The 14793-nt window shown below is 45.6% G+C and overlaps 1 protein-coding gene across 2 annotated transcripts in view; it reads right to left on the bottom strand.

Annotated features, from left to right (window-relative positions):
• The window catches only part of LOC132394480 (ral guanine nucleotide dissociation stimulator-like), a 120168-nt gene that overhangs the window by 18843 nt on the left and 86532 nt on the right, over positions 1-14793 (bottom strand). For both annotated transcript variants that reach the window (XM_059970688.1, XM_059970689.1), the window contains exons 10-14: positions 13086-13154; positions 6830-6916; positions 5406-5438; positions 5170-5291; positions 1899-1988 (exon numbers count right to left, since the gene is read on the bottom strand). In XM_059970688.1, coding sequence (XP_059826671.1) covers positions 1899-1988; positions 5170-5291; positions 5406-5438; positions 6830-6916; positions 13086-13154 — 401 coding nt within the window. The remainder of the gene's footprint in view (positions 1-1898; positions 1989-5169; positions 5292-5405; positions 5439-6829; positions 6917-13085; positions 13155-14793) is intronic.

Here is a 14793-nt window from a genome sequence, read left to right as displayed (position 1 = left end):
GCATGTTGATATTAAGGGAGAGGAGGTGTTGGAATTGTTAAAATACATTAGGATGGATAAGTCCCTGGGGCCTGACGGAATATTCCCCAGGCTGTTCCACAAGGCAAGGGAAGAGATTGCTGAGCCTCTGACTAGGATCTTTATGTCCTTGTTGTCCACGGGAATGGTACTGGACGATTGGAGGGAGGCAAATGTTGTCCCCTTGTTCAAAAAAGGTAGTAGGGATAGTCCAGGTAATTATAGACCAGTGAGCCTTACGTCTGTGGTGGGAAAGCTGTTGGAAAAGATTCTTAGAGATAGGATCTATGGGCATTTAGAGAATCATGGTCTGATCAGGGACAGGCAGCATGGCTTTGTGAAGGGCAGATCGTACCTAACAAGCCTGATAGAGTTCTTTGAGGAGGTGACCAGGCATATAGATGAGGGTAGTGCAGTGGATGTGATCTACATGGATTTTAGTAAGGCATCTGACAAGGTTCCACATGATAGGCTTATTCAGAAAGTCAAAAGGCATGGGATACAGGGAAATTTGGCCAGGTGGATTCAGAATTGGCTTGCCTGTAGAAGGGAGAGGGTCATGGTGGAGGGAGTACATTCAGATTGGAGGGTTGTGACTAGTGGTGTCCCACAAGGATCTGTTCTGGGACCACTACTTTTTGTGATTTTTATTAACTAGTTGGATGAAGGGTGGGTTGGCAAGTTTGCAGACGACACAAAGGTTGGTGGTGTTGTAGATAGTGTAGAGGATTGTTGAAGATTGCAGAGAGACATTGATAGGATGCAGAAGTGGGCTGAGAAGTGGCAGATGGAGTTCAACCCAGAGAAGTGTGAGGTGGTACACTTTGGAAGGACAAACTCCAAGGCAGAGTACAAAGTAAATGGCAGGATACTTGGTAGTGTGGAGGAGCAGAGGGATCTGGGGGTACATGCCCACAGATCCCTGAAAGTTGCCTCACTGGTAGATAGGGTAGTTAAGAAAGCTTATGGGGTGTTAGCTTTTGTAAGTCGAGGGATAGAGTTTAAGAGTCGTGATGTAATGATGCAGCTCTATAAAACTCTAGTTAGGCCACACTTGGAGTACTGTGTCCAGTTCTGGTCGCCTCACTATAGGAAGGATGTGGAAGCATTGGAAAGGGTACAAAGGAGATTTACCAGGATGCTGCCTGGTTTAGAGAGTATGGATTATGATCAGAGATTAAGGGAGCTAGGGCTTTACTCTCTGGAGTGAAGGAGGATGAGAGGAGACATGATAAAGGTGTACAAGATATTAAGAGGAATAGACAGGGTGGACAGCCAGTGCCTCTTCCCCAGGGCACCACTGCTCAGTACAAGAGGACGTGGCTTTAAGGTAATGGGAGGGAAGTTCAAGGGGGATATTAGAGGAAGGTTTTTCACTCAGAGAGTGGCTGGTGCGTGGAATGCACTGCCTGAGTCAGTGGTGGAGGCAGATACACTAGTGAAGTTTAAGAGACTACTAGACAGGTAGATGGAGGAATTTAAGATGGGGGATTATATGGGAGGCAGAGTTTGAGGGTCGGCACAACATTGTGGGCCGAAGGGCCTGTAATGTGCTGTACTCTTCTATGTTCTATGTAACCCGGGAACCTCCATTCCGGAGTCTGGCGCTGATGTCACTGCTCCACCAGTCAACCCTTCATCCATCCTGATGAAGGGTTTCGGCCTGAAATGTCGACTGTTTACTCTTTTCCATTGATGCTGCCTGGCCTGCTGAGTTCCTCCAGCATTACTACTGTTTAAATATTGTGAGTCTCTGCATCTTACACTCCATCAGCCAACATGCTCCAGATTCCATCCATATGCCCCCCCCCCACCTCAAAGTACAGTCTGCACTGAAAGTTACATGATGATGGCAGCTTTGTATGAGATACTGGACTTACTCATCGCAGGGAGTGATAACCAGAGTAGGCCGAGTTTTTGACGTTGGGCTAGCCAGCTCCAGTGGCTCGAGTTCACAGGACAGCTTGTAACTACAACAGGCAGAGACAATCGATTAGTTGATAATTAATTACTCCATTGAACAATACCTGGGCATTGACTACGGGAGTTGGCAGTTGGACAAGACTTTGGTGTGACTGCTCTTGGAGTATTGTGTGTAGTATTGGTCCCCTGTTATACAAAAGATATGAGTTATTTATTAATTTTATTTCGAGATATAGCGTAGTGTAGGCCATTCAGGTACTTCAAACCCACTGTCCCAAATTTACCATTTCCAAATCACGGGACGGTTTACAATGACCAATTAGACTATCTGGTATGTCTTTGGATTGGGAGAGGAAACCGGAGGACCTGGAGAAAACTCACGTTCCACGGGGAGGATGTATAGAAACTCCTCACAGAACAGTGCCAGAACTGAACTCCAACCCGCTGTACCCATCCAAGGTCTTCTCAGATGGTAGCTGCCTCAACCACTTCCTCCATCTGCCCACCACCCTCTGAGTAAAGCAGTATCTGTCAAGTCTGCTTTCAGCCTTCTTCCGTCTCACCCGAAATCTACGCCCCCTAATTTTGGTCCTCCCTACCCTAGGGGAAAAGACTGTCTCTCTCCATTTTAAACATTTCTATAAGCTTGCACCTCATTCCATTGCATTCCAAGTAATAAAGAACAAGCTGGGCCAAGTTCTCTACAACTCGGACCCTCGAGTCCTGGTTACATCCTTGTAAAATCTTTCCTGCACTCTTTCCAGTTTAAACAATTCTCTCCTATAATAAAGTGACCAAAATTGCACACAGTGCAGCCTCACCAACGACTTGTTTTTCTGCAAAATATTATCACAACTCCTATACTCAGTGTCCCAACTGATAAAAGCCAGCATGCTAAGCACCTCTTTCACCACTTTCTCCCTTTCAATGAATTATGTACTTGTATACCTGTTGCATTATACTCCCGAGTTCCCTGACATTCAAAATGTAAGTGTGACATAGATTTGACTTTGCGAATTGTATCATCCCTATTGAAGTATACTTACCACTCCTTGACCACTTCTCTAACTGATCAGAACCCCCTGTAATCTATAATATTCTTCTTCTCCATCGACTACACCTCCAAATTCTACGTCACCTGCAACCTACTGATCGACCACTGCCCATTCACATCCAAATCATTTATATAAAACACAAATAACAGGAGTCCCAACATTGACCACCGGTCACCAGCCTCCACTCTGGGAAACAGTCTTCAACACTCTACCTCCTACCTCAGAGCCAGGTTTGTAAACACCTGACTATGTTCTCAGCCGTAAGGTTATGAGACATATTGTTAGGGGAGATAGAATCTTTGTCCTCATGTTAGGGGTATCAAAAACAAGAATTTACAAGATAATAACCTAGTACATATCAAAACTGCTTCGCCAAATATGAAAATCCAATGAAATAAAACCCTGCAGATGCTCAGTGTCTGCAACAAAAACAGAGAATCACGGAAACACTGAGTGTCTCAGACAGAATCCATGGGGAGCCGAACCATGAATGACTTGGGTGTCCAACACTTGGTCAGAACTGCACTGCCTCAGGTCAATTCTCTATGCATCTGGCAGATAGAAACAGGAACCAACTGTGCGTTGAAAGCTCCTGAGACAATGGCTGCCCATAATCTGTCAAGGCATTGAGCACAAGAGTCAGGAAGTTTTGTAAGCTGCAGGGAGTGAGACCATCTTTAATAACACGTGCTCTGGATAGTGCTGAAAGTCCGAGGCTCAGCCAGAGGCATCTGGCAGTCACTTCAGGTCACCACCCCCCCGCCATTATAAGGAATTGTGGAGGCTGTAACAAGCGTGTAGAAGAAATTCACAAATAAGCTGCCTGGATTTGAAGGCATGTGACATAAAGAGAGGTTGGACAGACTTGGGTCGTTTTCTCTGGAGTGGAGGAGGGAGAGGGGAGACCTGATGGTGTTTTATAAAATCATGAGAGGCACAGACAGAGCAAACAGTCAGAATATTTTCACCAGTACTGAAACGTTTGTTACTGCAGGCCATGCATTTAAGGTGAGAGGGAAAAGTTCAAAGCAGATGTGCAGGGCTCCCCCAAGGCATCTCTGTCTAACAGCCTTTTAAACACCTCTACACCTGACGTCCTATTCTAGGCACCCTTCACTCTGTATGCAAAAAATAATCTTGCCCCGCAGATTTTTTAAACTTTCCCTGCTTCATCTTAAATATGTGTGCTTTAGTACTTGACAATTCTACCTCAGGATGAAGTTTCTCACTCTACCCCATGTAGGCTCCTCAGAATTTTATAAACTTCTATCAGTTCTCCCCTTAACCTCAGTGCACCAGAGAACCTCCTTGCAGCACCTGCTCTTTAAACTAGTGAACCTTTCTTGTACCCTCTCCAAAGACTGCACACCCTTCCTAATATGGGGCAGCCAGAATCGCAACAAGTGGAAATCCAGATTACACCCAATCCAGCTTTTAAAATCAGGACAGGTAGAAATCCAACATACTGCTCAATTCAGAGAAATCTCTAAAATTAGAACATAGCCTTTTATGCCAGTTTAAATTGGGAGAGTGTAAAAGGGCAGCAATCAGTGTTAAAATCACAAGAAGTCGTCGGAGAGGCTGCATTTGGAACATTGTGTTAAGTTTTGGTCACACTGCCAGGAGAAAAAGGCCATTCAGCTGGAAAGAGTGCAGAGGAGGTTTACAAGGATGTTGCTGGGACTGAGTTGCGGGGAAGTTTTTGCACTGGAGGAAAAGGAGGGCTGAACCTTATTGTTGTTGTTCAGTCGTTCAGTCAAGTCAGATTCTTTGTGACCTCATGGCAAGATACGGAAGTAGACTGCCAGGCCTTTCTTCCACACAGATACCGCTGCTGCCCAAGTTGGGAGCCGGCTGGGTTTGAACTCAGGACCATCTGCAATGAAGTCCAGTGCTGACGCCACTACACTGTGCCTGACCTTACGTAGGTGCGTAAAAATGTGAGGGGTTCAGACAGGGTGAATGCACACAGTCTTTTCCCCTGGGTTGAGGAATTACGAATTGGAGGGCATAGGTTTAAAGTGACTGGAGCATGTACACTGTCCCTCTTTCTGAAGTCAATGACCAGCTCTTTTGTTTAGTTAACACTGAGGAAAAGATTGCTGTCCTGACACCGGGTCACTACATTTAATTAATAATAAAGCTACGACCAGTTGCAGTCATGAGATCTCACCTCTCAGCCTCACTGAGGGACTGCAGGTTGTAGAACCAGTTCAGGAACTCGGGCTCCCTCTCAAAGCTGTAGTTCTTACAGGCTTTTTGTAGCAGCTTAATCTGGGCGATGATTTCAAACTCCTGCCATTCAGCCACACATGCAGACACAAAAGCAACAGGTAAAACAAAGTCAGCACCACATGATATGAACAAGGACATGTCAAAAAATTCAAGGTGTTCTGTAGAAAAACTTACCTTTCTCCTCTTGTCGAAGTTGATCATTCCATCCTGGAAGATAAGAGGCAGGGTTAACAAAAGCTGTGTCTCAAAATCACTTGAGGTTTGAGGTTTGTCATTATCCCTTCAGGAAAAGTCAGGAAGACCAGTCCTTCCCCAGTGGACTTCCCTCAGCTGGAAGGACTGGCACACATCTTTAATGGTAACAGTTGGTCCAATCATTCCATTGACTTGGAGGTTGGGTTAGTAGTGAGGAAGGCAAATGAAATGTCAGCATTTATTTTGCAAGCAATGAATATAAAAGCAAAGGTGAATTTTTCTAAGGTATTGATCAGACCAATTTTGGGCTATTGAGAGTAGTTTTGGGCCCCATTTCTAAGGAAGGATGTGCTGGTATTGGAGAGGGCCTAGAAGATAATTATGAGAATGATTCCAGGGATGAAGGGTTTGAAGAATGAGGAATGATTGATGGCTCTGGGCCTGTACTCACTGGAGTTTAGAAAGATGAAAGCAGGATTTCATTGAAACCTAGCAAATATTGAAACATGTGGACAGAATGGAAGTGGAGATGTTTCCAGTGGTCGATGAACCACCTCATCATAGAAGGTTGCCCCTTTAGAACTAGGATGAGGAGGAATTTCTTCAGCCAGAGGGTGGTGAATCTGTAGAATTTTTTTTTTTGTAATTTACTCTTTATTGAAGTTCATCAAACAAACTTTTCCATAATATGTATCTCAGATACTATACATATCATAGTCATATTTGCCGCAAATCTCCACTTAATATTTATCTGAGGTGTACACTTAAAGAAAAGAAAGGAAAGAAAGAACAAGCAAAAGGAGGAAACTATGTACAAGTAGGGAGTGATTTTTTTAACAACATATTCATTGATTTGTGAGAATAAAATCAGGCCTATGAGGTATTATGTAATTAAACCATTTTTCCCAGTATGAATCAAATTGTTCCAACTTATGATTAACAGATGCTGTTATCTTCTCCATTTTGTTAATGTGTTTAAACATCTTTAAGTGTGAAATACCCTTAGAAAGTAAGGCCATATATTTTGGGTATATACCTCAAGAATGGTTCAAAAGAGATAACTATTTAATGAATATACTCAGGTAAAAAGACTCTTACCAGGAAATGAATAATACAGGAGAGCCCAACTTAAACACATGGATGGAAATTACAATGGACATTTACAAAATGGAATCTGTAGAATTCATTGCCAAAGATGACTGTGGAGGCCAAGACATTGGGTATATTTAAAGTCAAGGTTGGTAGTTTCTTTAGTAAGGGTGTCAAAGTTTATGGGTAGAAGGTAAGAATATAAATCAGCCATGATGGAATGGAGAATAAGACTAAGTGGGCCAAGCTGCCTACTTCTGCTTCTATGACTTATAATCTAACTGACCTCCACATCTTATCTGCATTGCACTCACCTCAACATAGTCCTTCACCGCCGTGTCCAACATCACCAGGTCTGTGAGAAAGGTGCCGAGGTAGGGCACTGTGCCTTGGATCAGGTTCTGCAGAGATGGAAAACATGCGAGTCACCCTTGGCCCTCCTCACTGCCCTTCACACGCAGAAAACTGGAGCCTCATACCCTGCCACTGGCACTCCGTACCGACACATCAGTGTGTCACTCCCTGCCCATGATTGGCACCCCAGTCTGTTACTCCCTCCCCATGATTGGCACGTCAGTCTGTTACTCCCTGCCCATGATTGGCACCCCAGTCTGTCATTCCCCATGATTGGCACCCCAGTCTGTCATTCCCCATGATTGGCACATCAGTCTGTTACTCCCTCCCCATGATTGGCACGTCAGTCTGTTACTCCCTGCCCATGATTGGCACCCCAGTCTGTCATCCCCCATGATTGGCACCCCAGTCTGTCATTCCCCATGATTGGCACATCAGTCTGTTACTCCCTGCCCATGATTGGCACCCCAGTCTGTTACTCCCTCCCCATGATTGGCACGTCAGTCTGTTACTCCCTGCCCATGATTGGCACCCCAGTCTGTCATTCCCCATGATTGGCACCCCAGTCTGTCATTCCCCATGATTGGCACATCAGTCTGTTACTCCCTGCCCATGATTGGCACCCCAGTCTGTTACTCCCTCCCCATGATTGGCACGTCAGTCTGTTACTCCCTGCCCATGATTGGCACCCCAGTCTGTCATTCCCCATGATTGGCACCCCAGTCTGTCATTCCCCATGATTGGCACGTCAGTCTGTTACTCCCTGCCCATGATTGGCACCCCAGTCTGTCATTCCCCATGATTGGCACCCCAGTCTGTTACTCCCTGCCCATGATTGGCACCCCAGTCTGTTACTCCCTGCCCATGATTGGCACCCCAGTCTGTCACTCACTCCCCATGACCAGCACTTGGAAGAACACACGCGTCACTTGGAGAAAGGGAAGCTCTGGGCTGGACACTTTGGAGGTTGGGGAGGACAGCGATCTGCTGCTCAGTGAAAGAGTTTCTGGTAAGCCAACAGTGCACTTGGGTGCAGCAACCACTCTGGAACTAAACAAAGGTGCAATTGTTCATTCTTTTATGACACTGCTGGATATGAAGAACATCAAGTTCTGCAGCAAGCTGCCCGGGAGTTGCACGTCTGGACTTCTCTTGTACCGTTGTTGTGTTGTCACCTGGTTTTGTGGTGTACTACTGTGCCCAGGGAGTGTGCAATCCAATAGAGTGGGCCATTGTCTTGGACATTTTTTCTTGTGATCCCAACACCCTGTTGGACATTGACAGTGTAGAATGCTGTATGGCTGATTCACTGGTTCATTGGTGGGGGTGCTGCACTGCCTCAGTTGTGGCACAGACCAGGCCTCCTGCCGTGGGGTCACCTGCGGCATCCGTCCAGGAGAGGACACACTGAGGTGGTGTGGGGGAGAGCAGAGGCCTCTGCGGGCAGCATGGTATCCAGATCAGATTGGGCACTGCTCCCTCCCTTCGGTGCTGCCCTCCAGTGTTCGCTCAATGCTGCACTCTGCTGTTCACTCAGTGGAAGAACAATCTGGACCAGGACAACATTCTCCAGCCTATAGCACTCAGAGACTTGGGCTGTTTTTCGGTGTGACTGTATGTTTTCTGCATTTGTTTTTCACCTTGGCCCAGCGTCCAGCTGTATTTGTGTATGATAATTAAACTTGAAGTTGAAGTGAAGTTGCAAATTGGAATAAAATGAGGTGACTAGAATGGGGCTGGAGAGGAGAGTGATGCGTAGTGAAGCCCTGGATTGAAGTACTGCAGTGGGACCAGGGAAAATCATGACCTGTCACTTGGAGAAAGGGAAGATCTGGACTACAGTATCTTTGGGTCACTGTAGTGAGACTGGGGAAGAGAGCAGCCTGCCATTGAGACACGAGAGACCAGAGATGCTGAAACCTGCAGCAACAATCTTCTAGTGAAAGACAACAGGGGGAGTAGCATCTGTGGGAGAAAAGCAATCAGCGACATTTTGGGGCAAAACCCTGCATTACGTCTGTTACTCGGAGAAAGGGAATTTCTGGACTGGTGTATGATGAGAAGACGGGAAGTGGAGTGTTTCACTTGGATAACAGGAAGCTCTGGAGTGGAGTTGTCATGGTGACTGGAGTGGGTCCAGGAGAGCACATCACAGGAAACAGAAAGGGAATCAGAGTCAGTATCAGGTTTAATATCACTGGCATATGTTGTGAAATTTGTTGTTATATGGGCAACAGTGCATTGTAATACATAGTATTAAAACTGTATTTTACAATTAAATTAAATAAGTAGTACAAAAAGAGAAAAGAAGAAAGTAGTGAGGTTGTGTTCATGGGCTCATTGTGCATTCAGAAATCTGATGGCAGAGGGAAAGAGGCTGTTCCTGAATCATGGAGAGTGTGCGTTCAGGCTTCTGTACCTCTGCCCTGATGGTAGCAATGAGAAGATGGCATGAGGACTGGTGTGTATTCCCTGGTCTTACCCTTTCTGAAGTTCACAATCAACTCTTTGGCTTTACTGACGTTGAGTGCAAGGCTGTTGCTGTGACACCACTCTACCAGTTGATCTCTCCTGCTCCTGATATGCCTTCTTGTCACCGTCTGAAATTCTGTCAACAATGGTGGAGTCATCAGCAAGTTCACAGATGGTGTTTGAGCTGAGTGTGGAGAGGGTAGAGCAGTGGCCTAAGCACACGCCCTTGAGGTGATCATCAGTGAGGTGGTGAGTTACTTCCGACCTGCACAGACTTCAGTGCATCCGCTGCAGACCGTTTGTGGTGGTGGGCAAATTGCAGTGGGTCCAGGTCCGTGCTCAGGCAGGAGTTGATTCTAGCCACGACCAACCTGTCCATATCCTGTGAGTGCCACTGGATGGATCATCAGACTGGAATGTCACAGGTCTGGCCCTCAGCGGACTAGGAATCTTCTGGTTCATCCACGGCTTTTGATTTGGGGATGTACAGTATGTTCTTGTAGGCACACACACACTTCATTCAGACTTGAAGATGAATCCCTGAATACTGTCCAGTCCACAGACTCAAAACAGATGCAAGTACTATGGCAACTTGGGAGCATGTATCACACACAAAATGCTGGAGGAACTCAGCAGGACAGGTAGAATCTTTGATGCATCTTAATGCTGCCTGGCCTACTGAATTCTTACAGTGGCTAAGGACATTTTAAACATCACTGCTATGGCCCTTATATTTTCTGCACTAGCCTCCAACAGGGTCCAAAGGAGCACGTGCCAGGCCCTGTGGACTTATCTACCCTACTTTGCCTCATGATAGCAAACAACTCCTCCTCTGTAATCAGTATCTGGTTCATGACGTCACTGCTGCTTTGCCTCACTTCGATAGACACTGTGTCAGTCTCTGGAGTAAATGCAGATGCAAGAATACCTACTTAAGATTTCCCCCGTCTCCTTCAGCTCCCGTGCACAGATGACTAATCTGATCTTTCAGAGGGCCAGTTTTCTCCCTTGCTATCCTTTTGCCATTAATATATTTGAAGTCATCCTTGGGATTCTCCTTATCTGCTAGAACAGCCTCATGCCTTCTTTTAGTCCTCCTGATTTCCTAGTTCAGTATTCTTTTGCATTTCTGATACTCATTCTCCTCTTCCTGCCATGCACCTCCATTTTCTTAACCAAGGCATCAAAATCTCTCAAAAGCCATGCTTCTTTCACCCTGTTCTAAATCCCACGGACAGTTAGATGGTCTATAATGTAATCCAATTAACATGGTCATCCATTTCTTATTCCTCATTTCCAAGCCCTCTAGCCTCAGCCAACAAGTTTGTCCTGACTAAGCACTGCCGTTACATTTTCCCTCACAAGTAATGCCATCCCTCCCCCTTTAATTGCTCCGGTTCTATCATACCTAAAAAAATGGAACCCTGGAACACTGAGCTGCCAGTCCTGCCCCTCCTGAAACTGAATCTCATTAATGGCTACAATGTCAATTCCACATGCTGATCCGTGTCCTAAGCTCACCCACCTTTCCTACATTGAAACATACAGAGAACATTAGCCCCACTATGCTCAACCCTTTAATTCCTGACTTTGTACACAGCCTGAACAACATATTCCCCACAATCATGCCACTGGCGCTCATTTCACATCCCCCTGCAACTCTAGCTTAAACCCCACCCAATACCCCCATGCAGCACTATTAAACTTTCCTGTAGAGATTTTCATCCCCCTGCAGTTCAGTTGCAAACCATCCCTTCTGTACAGGTCCCAGCTTCCCTGGAAGAAGAGAGCCCAATGATCCAAAAATCTGATGCCGTCACTCCTACAGCAACTCCTTAGCCTCGTGTTAAGTTGTATGATCTTCCTATTTCTGACCTCACTAGAATGTGACATGGGTAGCAACCATGCGATCACAACTCTGGAAGTTCAGTCCTTTAACTAACCACCTAGCTCCCTGAACTCACTTTGCAGGACCTCATTACCCTTCCTACATATGTCATTGGTACCAACGTAGACCACAGCCTCTGGCTTCTCACCCTCCCACTTAAGATTGCTGTGGATTTGACCCCAGATGTCCCTGACCCTGGCACCTTGGAGGCCATATACCATTTAAAAATCTAGTTCTTATCCACCAAGCCTCCTGCCTGATTCTCTAACCAATGAATCCCCTATCAACATGCCTCTTCTCCCCACTTCCCTTCTGAGCCACGGAACAGACTCTGTGCTAGAGAGCTGACCGCTGGGACTTTCCTCTGCTAGGTCGTCCCCCACCATCTCCCCCAACCCCACCCAACAGTATCCAAAGCAGTATACCTGTTGTTGAGGGGAACAGCCAGTGGGGTACTCTGTACTGGCTGCCTATCCCCTTTCCCCCTCCTGATGGTTACCCAGTTACTGGTGTCCAGCACCTTGAGTGTAACTACCTCCCTGTATGTCCTGTCTAACAACCTCTCAGCCTCCCAAAACATTTGGAGTTCATCCAGTTCCAGCTCCAGTTCCACAACACGGTTTGAAAGAAGTTGCACTGGATGCACTTCTTGCTGGTGTAATCGTCAGGGACACTAGATGTCTGCCTGCCTTCCTACATCCTGCAAGAGGTGCATTTCACTATCCAACCTAGCGTCTCCACTGCTCTAACTGTGCAAAAAAAATTAAGAAGTCTACCTATAGCCTATGCTTCTTCTCGCTGGATCCTGAACTCGCCACTCTAACACCGGTCCACTCTAGCAATGGCCAAACACCTAATCCTAACCTCTTTTAAATGGCCCTTGTCGAGTGCCTATTTACACACAATCCAACGTCTCTTTGGGAAGTGTGGAGCGCAGAGTATCCAAACTGTCCCTGCTCACTTCTTTTGAATACTCTCCCTGGCATACAATCCGTCTCCTCAAAAGATTACAGTTCCTTTCCTCTCACTCTATCTTATTTCATATTTTCTCATGTAAATTAAGCTTATTGATGTTGCCTTATATTTGTGATGTACCGTACTGCTGCTGCAACAACCTAATTTTTCATGGCATTTATGCATTTATGTTTCTGACAATAAATTTGAACTTGATCTGTTTGAACTTTAATTTAAAAGTCATGGAAACAACAGATAATATTTAGAGTCATACAACACAGAGGTAAGGCCCTTTGCACCACTAAACCCAAACTAGAACCATAGAACCGTGGAACACTACAGCACAGTACAGGCCCTTCAGCCCTCCATGTTGTGCTGACCCATATAATCCCTAGAAAAAAGTACTAAACCCACACTGCCCCAAAACCCTCCATTTTTCTTTCATCCATGTTCCTGTCAAAGAGGCTGTTAAATACCCCTAATGTTTTAGCCTCCACCACCATCCCTGGTAAGTCATTCCAGGCACTCACAACCCTCCGTGTAAAAAACTTACCCCTGATGTCTCCCCTAAACTTCCTTCCCTTAATTTTGTACATATGCCCTCTGGTGTTTGCTAATGGTGCCCTGGGAGACAGGTACCGACTATCCACCCTATCTATGCCTCTCATAATCTTGTAGACCTCTATCGTCCCCTCTCATTCTTGCCTGACAATTAATTTCCCAGTTTCTATTTGGTTTTGAGCTTACATCCTTGTGGTTGTAACTTATGATACCTAATTACCTCATGGATGTTACATAAATGGAATTTGTGGCTGTGAAGACCCCCATAGAGTTAAGCCTCTTTATTCCATGTTCCATTCAACAAGAAGAAAAATGTTTAATAAGATTAAACGGCAACTTACTGGAATTTTGTGGTCTTTTGTTTTTTTCATATGCTTCTTGTCTAGTGTGGCAAACTTTGAAGTTCCTTCCTGGCAGAATAACAAAGAAGAAGTTGTTATCTTTATTTTAAATCTTTTGGCTCGGCATTGAATTGAGATCAGAGTAACACATGGAATTAAGTCCTTCAATCCATCCCATCTGGGCCAATCTATTTCATTAAATGAGTTAGTCCCATTTGCCTGCATTTGGTCATAGCCTTCTAAGCCTTTCCCACCCGCATAAACTATCCAAATACCATTTGTAGCATTTCAAATGTACCCGCCTCTACTGCTTCCATACACACCACACCTTAGAGGAAAATTGTCCCTCTGGCCCTTGTTAAACCTTTCCTCTCCCATTTTAAACGTATGTCCTCTAGCTCTAGACTCCCCACCCTGGGGAAAAGATTGTGGCCAGCTTCCTTTGTGATTTTAACCATCACTACAAGGTCCCCCCTCAACATCCTGCGCTCAACCGAGGAAGTCCTGAAGTCTCTCCTATAACCCGAGCCCTCCAGTCCCAGTAACATCCTTGTATAGATTTTCTGCACTTTATCCAGCTTATTAACATCCTTTTCTATAGCAGGACGACCTGATACACAGTTCTCCAAATGTGACCTTGGAAAAGGCTTGCATTGTGCCCCAATTCCTGCATGCCAAGCCCTGCCTGAGGGAGGACAGTGCTGCAAATGTCTTCCTCACCCTGCTGTTGACCTACGTTGCCATTTTCAGTTAGGCAACTACCTGTACATTGAAAAACTCCGCAGATCGGGTGGCATCCATGGAGGGGAATAAACTGTCGACGTTTTAGGCCAAGACCCTACATCAGCCCTTAATGAAGGGTCTCAGCCTGAAACATCGACTATTTATTTCTCTCCATAGACCTGCTGAGTTCCTCCAATGTGTTATGTGCATTGCTCAAGAGTTCCAGCATCTTCAGAATCTCTTGTGCCTTGTGTGTGTACCTCTATCCCAAAGTCTCTCCATTCTACAACAACCCCCAAGGCCCTACCATTTAATGTGCAAGTTTTACCGAAATGTAACAGCTTGGATTTATCTGAGTTAAGTTCCAACCACCACTAACACAGTTGATCAAGATCACACTGTAAACTTGGATAGCCCTTTTCATTTTTGACTACAAGTCCCCACCTCAGGGGCCACCTCTGCCCCTCTGGAACAAGGTGGCCATGACCGGCATTCAGAGATGAACCCACTGCAGCCTGGGCACTGAGAGACACTCTAGAAGAAACGGTGGGGTGAGAAGCTAGTGACGTTGATTCATTGCACAACACGATGACTCAGAGATGCCCATTCTGAAGAACAGACACAACCAGTCCAAGGCAAGACAGCTGGAGGTCAAACAACAAGCAGATGATGGGACTGCCATTGAGGTCCAGGAAATGGGCTGGGTTGCAGGCTGTTTTAAGGCAGATGTGGATAAATCCTCTACAAACAATAGGATCAAAGGATAATAGGATTGAATGGGAATGCAAGGTTGATGTTACAATCAGAATGGGCATGAGTTATCCAATGGTAGAGTAAGGTGCTCACTCCTGAATCCTAGTCATAGAGAAATACAGCACAGAAACACATCATTCGGCCACTGACCATCGAACAACCATTTACACTGATCCCATTTTATTCTCAACTCAAACCCCTCAGGTTCTCTCCTCACCCACCCACTGATCCG

This window comes from Hypanus sabinus, chromosome 5 (assembly GCF_030144855.1).
Source record: "Hypanus sabinus isolate sHypSab1 chromosome 5, sHypSab1.hap1, whole genome shotgun sequence".
Classification (NCBI taxonomy): domain Eukaryota; kingdom Metazoa; phylum Chordata; class Chondrichthyes; order Myliobatiformes; family Dasyatidae; genus Hypanus; species Hypanus sabinus.
Note: the sequence above shows the minus strand (reverse complement) of the source record. Positions and strands in the feature narration are given on the sequence as shown.